We start from the raw sequence: 23,803 nt of genomic DNA on the forward strand, positions 1-23,803 counted from the left end.
AAACAAATTTCCTAAATTCTACCAAAAAATGATATTGATAACGTTATAACGATATTACTGCGTAACCAGTGTATATCCCCCTTTCCGCATAAATAACCACTTTTACAGTAGTGACAGTTGGACAAGCACAATTTTACAGGTTCCCAATAGCAAAAATACAGCACATTTCTTATTTCAATCACATTCAGTTCTACTATCATTAAGGTATATCCATCAAATGGGTCTAGATGCATTTATTTAACCATTACTTGAATGTGTATTTCTTCAATACAGCAAATCTTCATAAACTTAAAATGAAATGTGTCAAGATCCTGTAATCAAGTGGAAATTTATAAGGTAAATCAAATTCCTACCTCTCAAAAGAAATTTCATAGCTTGAACTATGTGCTCAGCTCTCTGACACTGCTAGAATTATGTCCTGAATTTTTCTATTCTTTCAAAGGCATTTTCTCTCTTTTTTCTTCTCAGATTTAATATTTTTGTTCGAATCAAATGGATTTTTTTCTGCTTCGGAAAATCTTTCAGTATTTCTGGATAGCTCAGTATGAAGTTACGTATGTCACTGGCAACTGTGAAAAATCATAAAAACAAAGATTAATAAAATTTTATAAATATAAAATATCAAAATAAGAGTAACAAGTAATAGAATCTATATATCGTTAAATTTGTTATTATTGAGTTCAACAATAAAAGTTTGCAAGGATTTATCGTCGACTATACAAATGGGGAGAGTGGTATCATTCCTGTATCTTTGAATTTAATCCAAATTATTATATTTATATTCTTCCCTTACATTGTTTTTGTCCTCAAGAAAAGATAGGGACAGTTAGTTAGAAATTTATATCTAATTCATATTTGATTTCTAGAAAAACAGATTTTCTACTCCAGGCCTCTCTAATATTTATTTATAAAATGTTTCATTTCCGCGTTACAAGTTGGTGCATTTTATCACAGAAATCACTAAACCATCATCCATCTGTTAGCTCTGAAATTGACAAAAGGAGAAATTGTCCCAAAAATTATCCCTATGTCTTTCATTCTCAATGTTTAATTACCAGTATTTACCACTTGATCAACATGTTTAACACTTGCGTGTGACAATTAATTCGAACACCACAAAACTGCATAAGAGCCGTAATAAAAATGAAATTTGGATGAAAAACTGTAATATGGTTTGTGTACACTATGTCTACTTAAGTATCGGAAGGTCACGTGTCATGTGTCAACCACAGGTGATAAGTTTTATAGTGTCTAGCAAACGAGAATGAGAGGGTAGCATTCTATCCTACATTTCCTTGATGGCTACACAAGAATTTAAGAAAGGGGAAGGGTGAAGCAGTATGGTTATATAATTTAATGAACAAAGTAGTACAACAACATATGCATACAACAGTAAGTTGACATCAATTGGTTAAAAAATGAATCCAACCTATATGACATTCCTTAAATAGGAAAAAAAACCAGAATATATGGTGCAACGTCAAAGATTAGAGTTAAATGGAAGCCGGCTCTCATGACGAATCTAAATTAAGCATTTGACATTTCTTGATTTATTCATTATTCCAGGAGTTTAAGAAAAATATATACAATTTACAATTATAATGTTGATAATTAATTTGTAGAACATATATTTAAGTTTCCTTCCTCTTTAATTTATATTATATATTACATGTATACTTTACCATGCAGTTTTCCTTTGTTTCCAGGTTTAGATGTATCGTCAATGTGACTGTTGAAGAAACGCTCAATCGCAGCATTCTCCTCTGGTAACCAGGTATGTCTCTGGCCCTTGACAACTGGACTCTTCTCTTCTATTAACACAAATACAATAGAAAAGCTGTCAATGTGACAACAAACCGGGTTTTCTTTTGTGTGAACAGTATCTATCACTATTTGTCAACCCAGAATTGATGAACACTACATGTACATGTACCTATCCCGAGAAATGGGGTACTCTATATGCAATACTTTGTCAAAATAAAGTTAATCACAGATTACAAAGCTCACCAAGATGAGGCATCACCTTTATGAGGCATCACATCTAAGTGACCACCTTTATCATATTGTATGAAAATCATAGTTAATGATTCATGGTTACTGCTTCGACACAATATCTTATATCATATGTTTAAAATTGTTATAATTATATCTTTATTTCATACAGTATTATAAGATACATTGTTTATCAATACAATAATATAAAAAATGTTAATGCATCCTATGATACTTACAAACTATATGTGTACTATATCATAGGAATCATGTTATATAATTAAACAACAAACACATCTATCAAGTAGGGATGAGTGAGGAGATTTTTTTGCATCCTTGATAATGGAGACTAGGCTTTGCATCTGAAGCAACCTGTGCAATTCATTTATAATATAGTTTAATCAACTGTGCAAGTTTGAAATAGTACTATTATCTATCAAACATGTGACATGTTCCAAAATAACTAAACCTCATCCAGCAATCCAGTATCCGAATCCTATGGCTCAGATTCAACATTGATTTCAAGCCTGTCAGGTGCATCAGTGTCATAAGATGCATCATCCATGGAAGTTTGGTGAAGTTAGGACCAGTAATAACTAAAATATAATCAGAGGGCACCTGCTCCAAAAACTTCAACCAGCTCTTAAAACCTTAACCTCTTCCAGCATCCGAAATCTATCGCTCAGATTCAGCATTCAAGCCTGTCAGGTGCCTCAGTATCATAAGACGCACTATCCATGCAAGTTTGGTAACGTTAGGAGTTAGGACCAGTAGTAACTTTGAAATTGCTATCAAATCGCACCTGCACCAAAAACTTTAACCTGCTCCAGGGGTGAGCAATTACAATCGCCGACGCCCGGGGCTACCGATTTTAGAGGTCGGGTTAGCAGAAATCCTCACTGTGGTAGCCCGTCGGGCTAGTAAATAATAACGATGATAAACGAAATCAGACTTCCATAAGTGTCATTATAACTTCGACTGATTTTATGTACAATCTCTCATTCCCTTTAATGTTTGTGCATTGTGCGTACTAATCGCTGGTCCGCATGACAATGACGCTTTGTTTTCAAACATGGAGAAGTACCTGACGATAAGTAAGCGTAAACGTTCGTTTGATCGCCTTGATGACAACAATAATCAGCAGTTGGATACTACTGATCGTAATGTTGATAAAACTATATAAATATTGTTTGCATTATTATCTATTTGACATGTTTTAATTCAACTGATATGAAGAAAATGTTGGGCTAGTAAGTTTTAACTTTGGGCTGGTAACTTTGCTACTGCCAGTAGCCCCTAGGCTAGTAGCCAAATTTTGTAATTGCACACCCCTGTGCTCCAAAAACCTTAACCTCCTCCAGCATCTGAAATTCATGGACCAGATTCAGCATCCAAGTCTTTCAAGTCCATAAGTAGGTCCAAATACATCATCTATGCAAGTTTGGTGAAGATAGGACAAGTAATAACTTAGATACAGGACCTGCAACAAAAACTTTAAAGAAGTCCAGACGCCGAAGCCAGGGGTATAGCATAAGCTCCACCCGACTCAGTGAGCTTAAAATGACTAAGTTCAACAGCTGGAATTTTTTTCATAAGTTATCCAAATTCAAAATCCGAGCAATAAGCACACCTTTTATATATGTCCAGAACAACATTCTATCTTAAAGACTGTAGAAGGAGTTATCTGTTGAATAAGGGTTCTCTTTTGGCAGCCGCTCGCCCGCCATTTTCACCATTTCAACAACCGGATTTTTCTTTGGAAATCCCGGTTAAAAATTCATTTCATGGGTTTTTTTCCCCCTTTTTCCCTTAATGGTGATCGATTTATGTCAAACACTCCTACCTGGTGAAATGCTTTTCAGTAATTGAATATCACTTTGTACTTAATACATGCTTTTCATAGATCAACTATAGAATATGTTTTCATTGTAAAATAGTGACAATGTGACAGTAAAACACCACTTTAGCAAATACGCTCAGAATGAATTCAAGTCCTAACATATTGAATGATTAATGTTTATATTAAATAAAAATTGTTTGTTCCTGCATGTCTGAATGTACATGGATTCCAAAATTTCTTATAATTACCTTCTTTGGATATGTTATCGTTGTTTGATGATTCTTCTTCTGATGAATTATCCTCACAAATGTAAGAAACACTATCAAATTTATTTTTCTTTGATCTTTTCATTCGACTTGGGCCAGGAACCTAAGAGAAAATAGTCAAAAATACTTTGCATTTTAATCAGTCTTTCTAACAAATGTGACATAGTTAGTGTGAGAAAAATTACATAATAAAAATAATGATACATACAAGTACTGGTAATTGTACTACATGTATTACATATTTGAATCACTAATGTAAAATCCTTTTGGTTTGATATATACCTCACTTTCTGAAAGGTCATCGTCAATTATGGTTCTCTTTAACCCTATAACAACAAATCATTTTTATATTAATTAAACTTTATCAACCGACTGCTTTAAAGACATTCAATAATCATATGCATAAAATTACTTCAATAGCACAATTTACAATTAAATCTTTTAATGAAAACATGATGTAACAGAATACAAAAACACCCCAACAAATTATAAGTGGTTTATTAGATATGAAGAAAATTAGTTGGGACTTAAAAACCAGTTCGAACAAGGGCCCTATGTGCCATATCTTGTGTAACAATAGCAATAACTAGACAACATTGAGATGGTGACCATCTCAAATAGCATGGCTCAAATAATGGACAATAGGATGAAAAGTTTTTCAGTGAATTTTGCTTTGACCTCGATCTTGAACTTTCCAGCTGGCATAGAACTTTCTATTTAATCTCATTACCCCTTACATACAGGCATTTTTGTTCAATATAACGAAGATTAAGCATATGGGAAAAAATCTACAGTCTAAAACTGATTATAAAGAGATCCACTATGACCTTCACTTTGGCTTGGTTCAAGGTCACTGCACATCATTGAATAAACAGCTCTGTTTAGGTGAAGTATTAGCTAAATAGCGGTAAGTGGAGAGTATGCATGCTCTTAAAAATGAATTTTAGCATGGTCTGATATGACCTTGACACCTGACCTTCAAACATCATTTAAGGTCACTGCATATCCTTTGAACAAAGGCATCATGTTGGTTCTCCGCCTATAATGACATAATTACCCAGCTATTATTGCATTTCAAACACAATCTAGCTATAAGCTAGACCATCAGAACTTCTATTTACTTTTTTCTTCCTTCTACTTTAATTTTTAGTGACAACCCTGAGGATGGTAAGATAAAAGACGGGTCTGCTTCACACTTCAGTGCGTACAGCTGACCTCAAAAGCTATTTCCAAGTAGACCAAAAGTATACCCCGAGTGGACATAAACTTTTCAAAAAGTAAACCCAAAGTAAACCCCAAAAGTAAATCCGAGGTTTAGCTGAGGTTTAATTACCTTGGTGTTAGGTTGGGTCTGATCGGTATTGTATGCTCCAGAAAAGCAATCTCGGACGGACAGACAGACAGAAAGATGGATGGACAGATTGATCATTATGAGGCGCCTGCAGAGCAGGGCCTTAATAAAGTCAGCTTTATGGAGTTATACATATTAAAGGACTTTTATCCTAGCTATATTTCCAAAACTACACGTCAATTATATGGTGACAAAATTATTATATATTGGATTTATTTTTCAGGTTACACGCATCGTTCTGCATGTCAGATAATGTATTCCAAGCACTTGTATGAAATTCATTTGCAAATCACATTCAAAATAAATTATAACAGTCTTAAATGGTAATAGCTTCACTAGAGGATTATTCTTAAATAAGGCATCAATCAAGTATCTTCAATAATGATCAATCAAATTATAATAAACTAGAGGTACTGTGAGCAAGCTCACAATTGATACCCCCCGCGAAGAAAAAAATCATAACACGTGTATTTTTGCTATTATAGAAAATATTGGATGAATCTATTTCACTGTCCATTTTCTATAAATAACAACTGCTTTATTTTTGAAAACTGTTAATTTCTAGCTTCTAATATTTCCATTAATACAAGACATGACACAGACAGAATTTAGATTTTTTAAAACAATGACCTTGAAATTTCTCAATTGACCTTGGGTCAAGGTCATGACACACCCTTTAATCATAAGCAATCTTTGTGTGAAGTAAGAACTTCCAATGTTTCCCTATAAGAAAGATATGGACCGGACACGAATTTTGCATTTTTTCTGCCAGTGACCTTGACCTTGCCAGAATGACCTTCGGTCAAGGTCATGACACACCCTTAGGTCATAAACAATCTTTGTGTGAAGTAAGAACTTCCAATGTTTCCCCATAAGAAAGATATTGACCAGACACGAATTTTGCACTTTTTCTGCCAGTGACCTTGACCTTGCCCGAATGACCTTGGGTCAAGGTCATGACACACCCTTAGGTCATAAGCAATCTTTGTGTGAAGTAAGAACTTACAATATTTCTCCGTAAGAAAGATATGGACCGGACACGATTGCACAGACAGACGGACGGACGGACGGACGGACAAGGTGATTCCTATATACCCCCCTAAACTTTGTTTGCGGGGGGTATAATAATATCTACGGTTTAAGTCAGTCAAACTTAAATTAAACACATTAGTTGATTTATTGTCAGAAGAAGTTAAGAAAGACTTTAATTAATTATCAATCATCATTTGTACATATTCGTACACATTTTTGAGATCTATAGAACAGTGTTATGCCTGCTTCACTGGAAATCGTTTCATAAACACTGACCAAGTCACAGTTACCAAAGCCAGAGTCAATAGGAAATTAACACCCCCATTCGCACGGTGTCAGCGGTAATACTATTAAACTATTATATAACCAAAAAATGGTCCTCGCGATTTAATACAAAACAATGGAATTGCAGAATTAAGTTCTTGCATAAAATAAGGAATGTACAGTAACATTTACGGGATGGCAAAATAACTATTTCCTTTGACATGTATCAGTTTTGGGCGATGGGGAGTGGGGCAGTCATAACTATTTCCAGAGTGATTAGGCATTTTTTAGGGCATAGGAATAACATTACCTTATTTGTGACATAACAAGAAAACTTACTAAACAAGGGCACCGCTAAGCGGAGCATCCCCTCGCGACATGAGTTATTGTGTGTAGGGATGTATTATTTAGGAATATATAGTTATGTTAATGATAAGACCACATTCTACTATCCCTTCATTACTGCAAAAACTACATTTTCTTTACCTGTACTCGATCTATATCCAAAAAATATCAAGCTGTTGATTTGAACTGCTTACTTTCACTTTGGTTTCAAAGAAATGAAGCGGAATTTAAGATTGATAACTCTTACTCAGAAAGTTCGATTGATAACTCGTATACAAAGTTGGTTATGACATTGATTTAATGAAATAATAATTTGTAATAGTATTAATGGTTTTGAAAGGCACATGCATTTTTTATTTTTTATTTTACGGAAGTGTGCAATCTATGGTAAATATATTTAGTTTTGAACAAATTTTGTCATAATGTATGCCCCCCTCCTTTACAATGGTGTAATTTTATCTAAGTTTTTGCATCAATTGATATGACATTGCATTTGTTTTAATCTTTTACAATGAGGCATACTTGTGCAAAGGTTAAGGAAATTCCATTGGAAGTTTTTTTTTAATTTAATAGAAAAATTGAGATGTAGTACACACTCACACATACATGCATAATACATACATACATACATACATACATACATACATACATACGAACACACACACGCACGGTAGCGATGCTACATCCCCTTCGCAACAAGTTGCGTGATGGGGATAACAAGAAACCCATGAGCCACATCACTCACTTGAGCAACAACAGACATAATAAAATCAGTTTTATAGAGTCATATACAAAAAATCTGAATAATATCATATTATAGATCCTGTATAAAATAAGAGGCCAAAAGGCCTTAACGGTCACCTGAGTAAGCATAATTTTTACTCTTTCACAAACTTGTTGAGGAGCCTCATATATGCATTTAATTAAGTTTCATTCTGGGGTAGAAAAATCATAATATTGTAATGACGATCACCTCCCCACTTTAAATCTTTATTAAAGGACATCCCCAATGAAAGCTATAATTTTAGGAAAATTGGAGGATTGTAGTTCTTGAGAAAAAGCTTTTTAAAGATTTTCCCTATATATTTCTATTTTAAACTTTGAACCCCTCTTGCAGCCTTAGTATTGGTCCAGGTGTCACAATTTTTATAGCGAGTGGAGCGAGCTCTAAGAACCAGTGTGCGCGGGAAAAAGAACGAGCTAAACCTACAGTTCATCAAACAAAATTTTTTGTCTACGTCCCATAATGCTCTCTAATGTTTTCACCCGTGGTGCTATGCCAAAAATGGCCGACTTTTAACTCGTAATTTACAGTGACTTAAAGTTTGAAGACACGTTTTGAGTACCGCATATGCTTTGGCGAGACTCAAAAGATTTGTTACATGCTTCCATACCTCCATATCGAGTCAAGAAACGTAAACAAAGACGAACAAAGTCACGGATGACGTCACAGTCCACTCACGCTATATTTCCCGCGATAAATTTAGAGGTGGATCAAACATCTGTAATGCGTGTACTAGCTATTTCAGTATAGACTGCGATACCTGCCTCATTGACATATGATTATTATTAATTTTTTTTAATATAGAGATTTTATGTATATATATTAGCAAGAGTCATACTTTACTGTCATATGGATCCATTTTTAAGCTAATTGTGCATGCATAAGTAGGGAGGATTTAAATAAACAATAGGACATTTTGAACTAGATAAAAAGGAATAAAATGAAAAAATAAGCAGTTTAAAAAATTATGTAGATATTGCATATAGTCAGACCATTAAATTTAAAAGTGGGAAATTACACACTTACAAACAGGTACCAGGCTCCATCTCTCTCTCTCTCTCTCTCTCTCTCTCTCTCTCTCTCTCTCTCTCTCTCTCTCTCTCTCTGGGAAGGGGGTTGCGCTGTATGTATCATAACCATTAAAATTAGTACCTTTGGCATACTTATTGTAGAGCAATACTCTCTCAAAAATTCTTTGACGTTCGTTATATAAGTTGACAATGATGCAAGGTATGTGTAATTCTTGCTGCGCTCGCCAGAACGATAGCACCGTAAAACATATTATAAAGAAAAAATTACCTGATGAGGATGTTTTGCTTTGCTTTTGAATTTTGTTCTCTTAAAAAAACAGAGGAAAGAAAAAAATGTATATCAACATGGCATTTCTTGAGCACCTGACAATTTATCACTTTTTCAGACACAATACATGTATATCTTAATCTTTAATAACATAATTTTTTGACAGTCAACTAAAAGTATCTGTAAATTAATATATAGAATTTAACTTAAAATTCACCAAAAAAAGCTTACCAGTATCTGCAGCTAGCATTTTGAGTGTATTCATAATGCCTAGCCAGGCATCCTCTGTAAAAAATTGTTTTGCTTGGCATTGAACATCTTTATTTAAAACTAGATGTCTTCTCTCCTCTAACTCCTCTGGGTCAACAGTCACATGTTCCTCATCAATTTTGGTGTAAAAGTTTAGAACGTCCGGCAATGAAATACCTGGTGCCATTAATTCAATAAATTCTGTAAAATTCAATAAAAACATTTAAAAGATGGTAACCGTTGTCATTTGTGTAACTTTCTCTTTAGGCAGGTTGTTCTTAAAGGGTGTGTGTGGGTGGGTGGGTGGGTGTGATAATGACCTTTCCCCAGCATGGATAGAAGGGTCCTTCAAGGGATCAGTCTGGTTAAAACTATAATACGCATGCATAATGGAGATCATTTTAATCAGACATCAACGGGATAGAATATACTGCTTGTGAGTTGAGTTGAGCATAACATCTTAATCCACGGGTAAACCTTGCCAGGGAATTTAGGGGAACTTCCACAAAACTTTAAGATTCAAGAAATCTGAAGTGGCTTTCCATTTTAACATACATGTTAACCTCCAGTGATGAAAAATAGGTAGATTTTGAACTCAAAAATGGTAGCATTGCGCGCGGCGTGCAAAGGTTTCAATTTTCATGTGAAGCTAATTGCTGAGAAGTCATGAAAAAAATTGATTTGAATATTTAGCCTAAAAATAAATAAGGTCTTCATATAACAGGAAGATGATGCCTGATTGATGCTGTGAAATCTTCGACAAAAATTTGCAGACAAACACACACACGAGTAAAACAGTATACCCCCTCCTCCCCCAAAACAAAGGTAAAAATAGCTTTAAAGGAATAAAAATAAAAAATATATAATTATGTCACAGTGTGAATTATTCATTGATTTAATATTTATTTTAATAAATTTATTTATATTGCAACAATATTCATATATCATTTTAATCTTCATCTCTAAACATAGTGAATTACAGATCACTGGAATTTACTACATTTCCACATTTTATTCATATTCATGGTGTTTTACGTTCATTGGTTGAGTTTGGAGTGTGAAAGGTCAAAGGTGTTAATGGGTCATGTAAGAGTTGTATGATTGGTTGATATTTAAGAAATAGTGAATGAGTGGTTTTACAAGTTTTACATTTAAGTGTGCATGCTTGGCGCCAATTCCTTAATCTAACACACTTCACTCCCAGAGAGTTTATCTCCTTCTCCAAGATTATATTATCTATTTCATAATAGTAATATAAAATATCTGTCATTTCGATAAGTTCATTTACCGCAGTTGCCTAATTTATCTGTTAAAATAATTAATTATTTAAAACATAAATTAATAATATTAAAACATCTTAAAATATATTTAATGCGTGAATCTTAGTTGTGTGAGTGTGTATATTATTATATTTATTTATGTAATAATTGTTACAGGTCACCATCAATTCTATATATTGAAAAATATAAATTACACAAACCCAAACAGCTGAGTTGTTTATTCATCAACAACAACGATTTGTGTTAACATCAAATAGCGGCTGTGACATATAAGACAATAATTTTCATTGGCTGAAAGTACACCACCTGACATTCGTTCTTTTACGATATCAATGCAATAGCGCATCCGCAGATTGTGAATCGGCAGTATCAACAAAAATAAGTATTGTAAAGACAAACTACCAATGGTCATCATTAAATATGGAATATTAGAGATAATAATGTGCGAAATGTTCTTCAATCATAATTGGTTTATCTACAGTAATCTTTAATTTTTGTTGTACACTGTTATTGAAAGCCTACTATCTGTTCACTTTGTGCATTATCAAGAGACAGATCACCTCATAGTAAGCTGTTCACTGAGATCTGCCTCTCATTTTTTTCAATGTGTGGATCGAAGACGGTGTTATTATATATCAAATGTCATATGTTGGCATCAATTATTAAAATAGGGATAGCTTGCATTCGTAATTGATGCATTAAGTATTTTAAAGGACTGTTGATTATTTTAATGTCATGATGTATAATTCATTAACTTTTTTGTATTTACATACAAATTTCTTGACCTAGGCCTAAATGTGCTGCAAGTGATTATATAAAGCAACTATTATGGATCTCATTGCACTATTGATATGTGGTTATGTGGACCTATGTCAAGTGATATCAACCTCAGACACAAACAAGAGGCCCATGGGCCACATCGCTCACCTGAGCAACAATAGGTATCATAATGATAAAATCAGCTTAACAGAGTCATTTGGAAACTATCTGGACAATGTAGTTTATTTGAAGGTCCTGTGTAAATTAAAGTCCATTTTTTTTACCTTGGATATTCTTATGTTTACAATCAAGTCCCTTCTCTAATAGGATGATTTTATAGCTATATCACCTTTTGAGCATTGCAGTTCTCAAAAAGATCCTAAACAATTGTTTATGTATGGGATATAAACCTACATCAAACTCTGAACCCCTTGTGAGGCCCAAGATTTGTCCAGGGGTCAAGTCTAAACAATTTGAAAGAATCTGCAATATATGTCAAAATGCTTGCATATAAGTAAAACCATACATAATAACATTTCATTTTTTGTGAGTAATCAAAATATTTTCCTTTGGAAAATTGGAATCCCAATGTGGCCCCACCCTACTCCTCAAGATTTTAATTTGAAAGAATTTAAATCTATATTATCTGAGGTTGCTTTCAGTAAAGTTACAGCTTTTCAAGGCAAGTGGTTTTTAGAAGAGATATTTAAAAAAAAATTTATCTACATTTCTATGCATATTTTTGCCACACCCATATTGTGATCCACTGCTGGGGTTTGTGATTTGAACAAACTTGAATTTACCCTACCTGAGGATGCTTCTACACAAGTTTCAGCTTTCCTGGCTTATTACTTTTTTAAGAAGATGATTTTTAAAGATTTACACTGTATATTCCTATGTGAAATTTCAACTACCCATTGTGGCCCCACCCTACCCCCAAGGTCATGATTTTCACAAATTTGTATCTTTATTATATATATAAGATTGCTTCCTAACAAGTTTCAGCTTTCCTGGCTGATTAAGATTTTAAAGATTAACTCTTTGTAAAACTTTAACCCCCAAATGTGGCCCCACCTTACCATGGGGACCATTATTTGAACAAACTTGAATCTACACAATCTGAGGATGCTTCCACACAAGTTTCAGCTTTTCTGGCCAAATGGTTTTTAGAAGAAGATTTTAAAAGATTTACACTATTTATTCCTATTTAAAAGGTCAACCTGCCATTGTGGCCCCACCCTACCCCTGGGGGTCATGATTTTCACAACTGAAAATTTACACTACATGACGATGTTTCCACACAAGTTTCAGCTTTTCTGGTTGATTGGTTTCTGAGAAGAAATATTTTAAAGATTTACTTTATACATTCTATGTAAAACTTTGACCCCCCATAGTGGCCCCCACCTTACCCACAGAGACCATGATTTGAACAAACTTGAATCTACACTATCTGAGGATGCTTTCACACAAGTTTTAGCTTTTCTGGCCAAATGGTTTTTGAGAAGAAGATTTTTGAAAAATATCAGCAAGTTTTCAATAAATCCTAATTATCTCCCCTTGAAAGAAAGTGTGACCCTTAATTTTCGCAACCTTGAATCCCCTTAATGCAATGATGCTTTGTTTCAAGTTTGTTTGAAATTGATGCTTTGTTCCAAAAAAGTGATCAGAAAAGCTCACTTGAGCTTTCATCTCAGGCGAGCTAAAAAGTGATATCAACCCCACACACCGCATGAAGCACGACAACAATTGCAATTGGTCATCTGAGTCATTCAGGTGACCTAAAAATCTACAGGAGGGAGAAATGAGAGAAAATTATATTTTTAATGTTCCATGCTTCTATATTTTTTTAAATTTTTTGAAATTAATTCATCAATAAATCAATCATACCTGAAAGAACTTCGACTTCAACCTCCCTGGCACCTGAACTCTTAGAGCTTGAAATGGCTGTAAAATATGTCATTGAAATTTAATCAATATCATCATTACAATTAAAAACATTAGCATGAAAACCGTCACTAAGTTCATGATATAATTGCATTTACATGATTTTATCAAATTTTATCAAAATAAATAATTGCTGTTTAACTGTAAATAGAGATAGTGGATTTTAATTTTATAAAATCTATGAATAACAAACTTACATGTACAAAAGTTGCCTTCCAACTGATTTAGAAATTTTCCAACTTGTGTTATTGTTTTCATTGCCGGAGGGCACTGGTAAACATTTTCATTCATTTGTTTTGAATGTCCAAGATGTTTATAAAACATTTCTCTCTCATTTGGTGGTACATCTAAGAGAGCATATGATGTTGCAACATAGTGCCTCATATCTGTTGCACTTATATTGCGCTCCAGTCCTGCTTTTTTGCATAAATTGTTAACAGCAACCCACCCTGAGGCATGATTTTTTGAATGCTTTATGTTTGGAAATGCATATGTATTGTCCTCATTAATTTCTGCTCCTCTGCGTACTTCATAATCTGTTAAAATTTTCATTGCTTGCCAACAGTCTTTTGGTATGAGAAGTGGCACTAGCTTGGTTACCTTTGAAGCATGTATGTAAGCAATTTTGTTTTCGCACAACAGCTTTTTTTCTATATCATCTTCAACATGTTCTACCTTTGTTTGATCTATCCATACACCTTGGAGGGCATCTTCCCAATCTTTGACTGTCATTCTGCTTGGCTCGCCCCCTCTTCTGGCATTAAACAGGGTTAATCTGCAAACAACAGCATCTCGTAGCTGACTGTATTTTGAATAGTCAAAAGTCTCATACATATCTATTGAGAGACTGTCAATAATTTCCTTTGTGCAGTCTCTTAATTTCTCTATTTCCTTTTCACTTGGCAGTCTTACTGGTCTTCTTAAATCAGACTGTCTCTTTTTTACTACTGATTCTTCAGCACTGGCAAAAAAGGAAGGCCAAATCAGCTGTAAAACAGAGATGAATTTAGCCATTTCTTCTGCTTTTTCATCCTGTTTCATTAATAGATAATTTGCTCTCATAACCTTGCAAACATCACTTATGAGATAACGCAGAGAAACTTTCAGGCCATTTTTCACTGCATTTGTATCTTTGTCTGTGGTAATAGAGCAAATGGCCTCTTGAATATAGAGAATGAAATCTCTATCAAACATTTGGCTGCAAGAATTCAATTCTATAGATGGGTTTTCCTTTGCAATAATTTGTTTAAACTCCAAAAATAGGCGAGCTAGGCGTCTTAGATTAGACATAAGAGATGACCTTTTCTCTGTTCTCTTCTCAGTGCCCTCAAAGTTTTGGAAGCATAGATATCCATATCTTTGGATCCAATCATCAGATCGAATGACAGATGAAATCTCACTTTCTTGAAAACGATTTAAAATCTCTTCAACATAAGAGTGTGAGAAGTTTGGCTGACTCACCAGTTTGATGTTATATGTTGCAGGGTAGTCCGTGGTACCTTCTGCAGAAGCACACCTTTTCTTATGTCTGTTAATTATCTTTCTGTGATAGAATCCTTTACAAAGGGAACACATAGCCAATGCGTCCTTCCCTTGATTTCGCTCTGCTAAAATCTTGCTGTAGTCTGGATTTTTTTCCTTAAGAAGATTTTTATTTGCTAAAAAAATTCCTTCTTTTTTTATCTTCTGAAATTCTCTGTCTCTTAACTCCTTTGGCAATGCCAATGCTGCTTTAACACTTTCTTCCATCTTGTGTTTTCTCTTCATGTGGTCAGTGAGCCGAGAGGCCATTGTACCACAAAATGGACATGGTCTTCTTGGTCTGGATGTTTTAGATTTGGTTTGATTACCTTTAAATTTATATATTAAAATAAATAAATAAATAATTTAATTTTTGGTTATAAATTGCAATCTGATTGGCTAGAAAAATTAATTCATATTATATAAAGAATGTTGTAAAAACTTCCTTGAGAATCATATGTAATGAATGAAGCTAAGTTATACATTGGTACATTATTACATTAATAAAAAGTATGAAGTGAACACCTTGGAAATTTTATAGAAAGCATTATGCAATCCTTGTGGTACTCATACCTATTATGTTTATACAAGTGTAGCACGTGGAAAGAGTGTAAAAGCATATAATAGAATTTTTTAATTTAATAATATTATGAATAATGGAGGATGCTATAGCTGTTATTACAGAAACCATTCTAAAATGATACTGGAGAAATACATGTTGTTTTGTGTACAGAAAAACCCGGTTATAGCGGAGTCCTAGGGACCAATGGATTTACTTCGTTATATCCGTATAACGAATTCGTAATAATAACTATAGTGAATTCATTCTATACATGATTTATTTCACCAGTCTATAATTTTTTACTAAGTTAGGTTTAAAATAAAAATACATTACTTTGATACTTTTTATTTCGGATTGTGAATCCAAAAAATTATATAGAAAGAAATTTATCTAAACTATTATAAAAATGGTATTGCAAACTTTTTTAACTGTAAAGAAATTCGTTATAAAAGTGTTAATTTTTGTTATTATTCACCTCTACGGGACTCAAAATCAGTTCGCTATATCTGTAAATTTGTTTTATCAGAACTCATTATAACAGTAAAATTTTGCAAAGATTTGTTAAGAATTTGCCAGGGGACTCAAAAAAATTCACTATATCCAAAAATTTCCTATATCCGTGTTCGTATTTAACGAGTTTTACTGTATTAAAATACTATCCTAAACATAAGGCAAAAAATTTTATGTAGTAAACATTATTAAACTTGTATTTTATAAACAGGGTTTCACTGCCAATTAGTGAAAAAATAAGCAACAGAAGTTTTCTGTGTTTACCCTTAAGGCATCAGCATGCAGTGATGGTTCAAAACTGAACCATTGTACCACTTCATATAAATTGTGATACCATTTGCTCCTTGTATTGTACAATGCAAACTAAATCCATACTTATAAATTAAGGCATTTTGCAAATAAACTACAAATTAAATGCCTGCACCAAAGTACTTGCTTACACCTTTGGTATTTCAACACATGTGAGATAATGTCCGTAAGGTATAATTGAATTTTAACTGATAAGTTATTACTGTGAAATTAATAAAAAACCTACTTTCATTTTCGATAAACAAGCCCGAAATAGCAAAAAAGAGTAAGGTGGTGGACACGCTTTGGCAGATCCAAGTCAGGAATAGTCTCGATCAAAATACATACTTGCAATGAAATAATATTGAATGATTACGTAAAGAGTCTATTTAGAGAATATATAAAAGTTAAGATTTGACAAATGTTAAATAATTAAAATAAGTCAATTCATTTTTTTAGTGCGCAATTTTAGTTTTGATACTCATTCTCTGGTGAGAGAATGGGATAGAACTTTCCAGAACGGGGTAACCAAGAATGCGGATTGACTAATCAAAGAAAAAGTGTAAGACGAGTTCATTATACATCGAGGGCAGATACCTTGAATCGGACTTCAATTTATACAAAAAGTTCATGAAAAAAATGGAATAGAACTTTCGCGAACAGGGTAACCAAGAATGCGGATTGACTCATTGTGTAAAGTGTTAATTCCCGCACTTGCACCAGGTACTGTAAATTCCTTATATTAAGCGAGTACTTAATTCTGTGACCCCTCTATTTTGTATCAAATCACGAGAATATAAAATTGCGAACGCAGAACATTTATCCATACATCCTAGCTATCAATTTTCAGAAAAGAATTGCGAGGGATGCTTCTCGCAATTTTACGCGGATATAAATTCCTCATGTTTAATTAGGAATTTACAGTATCATCTAGTAAAAGTTAATATTTTTAACACTGTAACACAAGTTGTAATTGCAAACTGGCAGTCATAGAAATAATAAAATGTAAAATGATTGCAAATGCATTACAATTGTGAAACAAGAGACCCATTGGGCCACATCGCTCACCTGAGCAACAATGACTTTACATGGGCATTCAAAGGATATTGTGCCATATTGCCCCTCTGTGGTGGAATAACAAAAAATAAATACTGTAAAGTATCAGAATTTTACACTTATTTTTGCATACACTAAATCTTTGACATTGTACCTTTATGGAAAACGATTTTAACCGAAAATAAGACCCTATGAAAGATATAAAATTAAACTTTTGGCAGAGGTACACTGTTAATAAACATCTAATTCTCTTATTTTTGTTCTGCCCCACCCCCCTTCCCCTACTTTATAAAGCGTTAAAAATATATGAGAGCATATATGTACATTTTCTTCCTCAACTACTTACTAGTTATTGTATTTTTTTAAAAAATATATGAAAATAGTTAATGTATTTCATTTTATTTAAAAAATCCTACATGTGAATGAAGGAAATTGTACCTCAATGTGCTCAATTCCTCAAATTAAAAATATTCAAAAATTAAATTGGTCTTCCTCATTATAAATGACTGTTGTTTACTTGGTGTGAACTCGTGTGACGTTTTATAACCTTACTCACTTGATCGATGAATACACTCCAATAAGAAGTGTTGTCATGAGAAACGGTAAAGAGCTCTAATAATCAATGTTTTGACAGGCATATCACTCTATTTTACTACGGCAAACCTATTATTTTCATCTTAATTCAAAAACAAAATGTCGTTTAAGCAAAATCTACCTCTTAGCCAAGTTGGTTAGCGGAAGATTCTCCCACATAGCAGGTTTGAAAGGTATGGGTACTCAATAACTTTTTAAATTTTTTTGAATGAATCCATAGTACTAATCAACATCTGTAATACTCCAAATAAATCGCAAAATTTGGGGCTTTCTAATATTTGAGATGGACCCCTTTAAAAACCAGATGGTAATATTTACTAGAGTTTTGATATTGTAGTTTTTACACACAAAAAAATCAATCAAACTGGTCTCTGAAAACATTACATACCTGTTGGATTTTGATGATCTGCTGTTTGTTCATCCTCAACTGCAAGATTCTGAGACTCATCACTGCTTAGGCAAGATGAATTTCTGCCAAGATCTACCTGCAATTGTAATTTTTAAATCAGGTATAAAAAGGGTTTGAGATAATTTGAGCTTTTAAAATTTTGTGTGAAGTAATCCAAACATATTCCAGTTTATAAACAATTAACAAGAGTTAAGAGGAAGCAAAAAATTTATTGGGTCTTATACCCAACCGAAATACAATCATACATAAAACAATAATAAACATATATTTGTAAACACCCAAAATACATGTGTAAATAGTTTGGCGCTTGGGGGCTTCTCAATGCTTCCCTACCAGTAACAGCCTGGGCTGTTAGCATGAAAACGACACAAGACCCATGCCTGGGGCTGATCTCCAGCAGACATCAAGACTAGAACAGATTGTGCTCGGGGCTGATCCCAGCGAGCATAAATTAGAGGGAAGCATGACCCGGGGTTCGCGGGTATGATAAGGCAACTCTCAGCGATCAAATTCCTCTGATCAATATGACGTCACAATAAGCAGCATGATGTCATATTTTACTCAGAAACTTTTCGATTTTAACTTTATCTCTGGTTTAAATTATAAAAACTACAGGCATAAAATATAACAAGAAACTCTTCTAACTGAATATATCTTCGATTTCTCTCTATTACGTATAATTATCATTGATGACATCATAAGCATGTTTAATAGAGGAGATCATGTCGGGAGACAAATCATCGGAATGCAGTGTAAACAATGCCAAAATAAGACTTATTCAATACAGATACATAAGATTTAGATGAGTGTCAGTTAGGATATTATCAGGATAATACAGGCATGGATATTTTGTTTAATCAGCGAGTTTTATAAGGTAAGCAGATCGACATTTATATGGCTTGACCAGCCTTTCCTCTGCCAGTGTGTACAAAAAAGGCAAAAGTGTAACACTACCCCGGATATTATGAAAGATGACTTTGGTAAATATCAACGGTATATGACCTAAACTACTTAAAAAGTGCTGCTAGAATCCTGTGCTTGTTGTTTTAAACGAAAAATACATAGTATTTTCAATGAAATTATAGAAGTTGAGAGGGTTTCCGATAAATATTTACAATATTTATTTTATGCGATTAACAATAGGATTCTAGCAGTAATACCAATTAACAAGAACTAATTGCCGATCGAATTATTGTAGCAAACATACAAATGAACTTTGGGGTAGTGTTACACTTTTTGATTTTTTGTTAAGGTAAAAAAGTGATCTATTTTTAACTGTCACGTGATACCATGGTACGGCAGCTTCAAAGATCGAGTTGATTCCGAAGTAGAAAAATGATATCTTGGTGAACACATTCACTTGGTATTAATATTCAGCACTGTTTTCATAAAAATAAACAGTTTTTAAATTGATCATAATTTTGACGGTCATTTAACTCGGAGTTGCCTTAACCTACCCGCGTTGATCCCTTAGCGGGCATATATTAGAACAAAACAAGACTCGGGGCTGAAAACATTTTAATGGCTGCCTAAACATGTGGATAATCGTTTGGTTCCAGTCATGTTTGTTATCATAAGGATATAAATGTCTTCATGCATTAAGAGTTAAGTTGATGCTTTGTACTTGTCAATGAGCCTCAGCCATAATTCTAAATTATCCAGATTTATTTATTTGTACCATAAATCTGCCTTTCATATAGACAAATCTAATTATTCTTTCTGTGTTAATGTTACGATCAGGTATTCAATGAAATGCTTGGCTTAGTGGCTCCATGGAGATCTAGCTACTACATACATATAAGGTAAAGGGGTTCAAGTCACTGATGCACAGGTAAAACCTTTTGAAAATTTTGCAGCTCAGGGTCGGAGAACCTAGCTTTATTGTAAAAATTAATTATCATGATTATAGTAAAGTAATACAAGCTTCAGTCTATGCATGCAACTTAAAGTCTTTTTATCGATCTTGTAAGCAGAGAGACAATTGAACTTTATTACAATAAAGTCATGTACGCACTTGTGTATACTAAGCATCCCAAATAAATATCACAAGATGCACCATCCATGCAAGTTTTAAGGTAGGAGTAGTAATAACTTAGATGTGGCAACCAAAGGGCATCTGCTCTAAATCTTTAACCAGGTCTGAACATCGATGATAAAGCATACTTCCCCCTCCCTTGTCTCATTGAGTTAAAATCAATGCCTTAGTTTTTCCTCAAAAGACTTCTGTTCTCCGTATTTTAGATAACCATTCTCATCTCTCTCTCTCTCTCTCTTAAAAGTTGGAGATAACCTTCTCCCCCCTCCTCCTTTCATCTTTGACCAATATTGTTAATGACAGGCTTAAACTTACAGTAAATGTATTGTATTTGGCGTGTACAATATTTGGCAGAAACTAGTTTTCGAACAAGTTGGCATGGATTTGAATTAGCGTATTTCTGAATGTGACTATTCCTATACATAGATGTATCATATGGCATTTAGCGATGTACTTGTATTGCGGAGGGCCGCATTCCGCCAAAAGCGCTAAATAGAATACACAGCCAAATGTAGTACGTTTACAGTAGTTTGCTACAATGCTTTTACATTACCTTCACAAATTAAAGCCTTTATATTTCTCAGAAAAGCAATTTTTTAATCATTTCTATTACAACATTTTATTCAACCTGAAGTATTTAGCCTGTGGTTGAAAAGAACTATAAATGTAAATCATAATGTGACTTACGTTGGTGCTCAATTTCTTTGCATGACAAGTTGTTCTGTGCTTAACAAACAAGGCTACATCACTATAAATGCCTTTGCATCTTCCACATCTCAAAAGATCATGTTTTCCTTGAAAAAAATTCAAAAGTTAAAAAAAAAAACACTCATCCAACAAATGTGAAAAAAGTTCACATCTTGTATAACATATTGTAGCCCTTACTAACTTATTACCTTCAGCAAATGTACTATCTGTATTAACATCTAGAGAACTATCTTTTTTCTTGAACTCTTTTGAAACAATATCCTGGGTTTCTTTTATAATCTCTTCTTCTTGTGACTCTTCTACAACATCTTCTTCCGGCAATCCTTGTATATTCTCTTCCTCTTGTGACTTTTCTACAACATCTTCATCCGGCAATCCTTGTATAATCTCTTCTTCTTGTGACTCTTCTACAACATCTTCTTCCGGCAATCCTTGTATCATCTCTTCCCCTTGTGACTCTTCTACATCTTCTTCTGACAATCCTTGTATCATCTCTTCCTCTTGTGACTCTTCTACAACATCTTCTTTCGGCAATCTTTGTATAATCTCTTCCTCTTGTGACTCTTCTACATCTTCTTCCGACAATCCTTGTATAATCTCTTCCCCTTGTGACTCTTCTACATCTTCTTCTGACAATCCTTGTGTAATCTTTTCTTCTTGTGACTCTTCTACATCTTCATCCGACAGTCTTTGTATAATCTCTTCCTCTTGTGACTCTTCTACAACATCTTCTTCCGGCAATCCTTGTATCATCTCTTCCCCTTGTGACTCTTTTACATCTTCTTCTGACAATCCTTGTATCATCTCTTCTTCTTGTGACTCTTCTACATCTTCTTCCGGCAATCCTTGTATCATCTCTTCCCCTTGTGACTCTTTTACATCTTCTTCTGACAATCCTTGTATCATCTCTTCCCCTTGTGACTCTTCTACAACATCTTCTTCCGGCAATCCTTGTATAATCTCTTTTTCTTGTGACTCATCTTCAACATCCTCTTTCAGCAATCCTTGTGTAATCTCTTCCTCTTGTGACTCTTCTACAACATCTTCCGGCAATCCTTGTATAATCTCTCCCTCTTGTGACTCTTCTTGAACACCTTCTACCGGCAAACCTTGTGTAGTCATTTCTTTTTGTGTTTCTTCTACATGATGGACCAAATCTTAAAAATGAAGGAAAGTCGTTAAATTTTAATACTTGAACTGTCTCATAAAGTGGTTTAAATTACTACAGATTACAATTGGTAATACTGTAAGATAAATTACAGACCATGAAACATACTACTTCACAACACATTTGATGCAAGCTTTTTAAAGATTAACATGAAATGCTTAATACACTTTGCCTGATATGCTAAATAGTTTGCTAAAATGCAAAAAACATGAAGCGTTTTATCTTGATTGACTTCCATTTTAATTGGGTCCTCATGAATTGCTCTATTGATATAAAGAATTGTTTTTAAAATGGCAGGAGATAACAGAAATACTTTAATAAATACATTTATTATAAATAAATAAATAAACATATTCTAATAATGAAATTTGATTTTTAGCCGGGCTCTGCTGAAAGCAGAGTCCTGGCTATAGGCAGGCCAATCGCCAATGTTACTATAAATAGCACAAATAAACAAAAAACCAAACAGCATCAAGTTAAAGCTTCCGCTATACCAAATAGTTACACAAAGAGCCACGTTTTGTCAAAAGTGTTGGCATTTTGTTTCTTTTTTTAAATTTCGAATGAATTGTCTATCTTTTTTTAGTTTTCTTATTAATAACGTGTTTTTAAAACATTACTATGCATTTTGGACACATACAATGCGCATGAATTTCCATGAAGTACTTTGCTGCACGATGAAGAAACGGGATTGAATATATAATGCTTGTTGAAAAATTCAAGGCAGCAACTGTTGAACTTTTTAACTTCTACTAGACAGACTTATTTTTTGTTTATAGCCGCTTACAAAATTTGGTCGCTCTCTGATGCTTTGCCGACATTAAAAGCATGAGAGAGAGAGAGAGAGAGAGAGAGAGAGAGAGAGAGAGAGAGAGAGAGAGATTGATTTTCAGTCTTTACTACACAATATGCATAAAGACACACCAAAAGAGCCCGGCTTTCAGTACTTCAGTACTTTGATTTTAAAAGTAATATTGAACGAAATACTGCTATTTGTGTATGTATATCTGATTGATTCATAAAAGGAAGGGGGCAAGAATCATTGGAATTTCTGATTATCTATATTCAAGCTCAAGGGGTGAGGTAAAGCTAGGTGCAGTATTAGCATCCATGGTCAATTGTGGTCTGAAACAGAGATATTATTACAGGGTAATGGCAAAGCATAGCAAATTGAAGCTGATAACTGATAGTAAAACGTTACAAGATAACAGGAGACACATCTTATGATAGGAAAACACATGCTTAGACAGCTGCAATTTATCTCAAGGCCTTTAAATAACATGTATCCCTTTTGCAAGAAAACATGGTGAGACTTTCATACTATTGTTCCTGCATTGCATTAATTTGGATCACATTTGAATAGTGTGCTAGTCCAGTATTTTGAGGAAACTTGATGCCAACATTAACACATATGCAACAAATGCGAGACATTGTACAACGTATGTGAGAGCTCAAGTGAAGCTAAAACATGTTGTAAATTGCTCCAGTGCCAATATGTTGAAAGGGCCTCAAAATAGAATGTATATTTGATTAAATGACCAAATCAT

The 23,803-nt window shown here is 33.8% G+C and overlaps 1 protein-coding gene across 1 annotated transcript in view; it reads right to left on the reverse strand.

Moving 5' to 3' along the window:
* Window positions 1–357: 357 nt before the first annotated feature.
* Window positions 358–23,803, reverse strand: part of LOC136275918 (uncharacterized) — a 77,363-nt gene continuing 53,917 nt past the window's right edge. Inside the window, exons 8-18 of the mRNA XM_066086333.1 lie at window positions 21,277–22,245; window positions 21,068–21,174; window positions 18,325–18,421; window positions 13,603–15,255; window positions 13,349–13,405; window positions 9,405–9,623; window positions 9,174–9,212; window positions 4,381–4,424; window positions 4,081–4,201; window positions 1,683–1,811; window positions 358–569 (exon numbers count right to left, since the gene is read on the reverse strand). Of these exons, the coding sequence (XP_065942405.1) occupies window positions 412–569; window positions 1,683–1,811; window positions 4,081–4,201; window positions 4,381–4,424; window positions 9,174–9,212; window positions 9,405–9,623; window positions 13,349–13,405; window positions 13,603–15,255; window positions 18,325–18,421; window positions 21,068–21,174; window positions 21,277–22,245 (3,593 nt within the window). The 3' untranslated portion in view covers window positions 358–411. The remainder of the gene's footprint in view (window positions 570–1,682; window positions 1,812–4,080; window positions 4,202–4,380; window positions 4,425–9,173; window positions 9,213–9,404; window positions 9,624–13,348; window positions 13,406–13,602; window positions 15,256–18,324; window positions 18,422–21,067; window positions 21,175–21,276; window positions 22,246–23,803) is intronic.

This window comes from Magallana gigas, chromosome 5 (assembly GCF_963853765.1).
Source record: "Magallana gigas chromosome 5, xbMagGiga1.1, whole genome shotgun sequence".
Taxonomy (NCBI): Eukaryota; Metazoa; Mollusca; class Bivalvia; order Ostreida; family Ostreidae; genus Magallana; species Magallana gigas.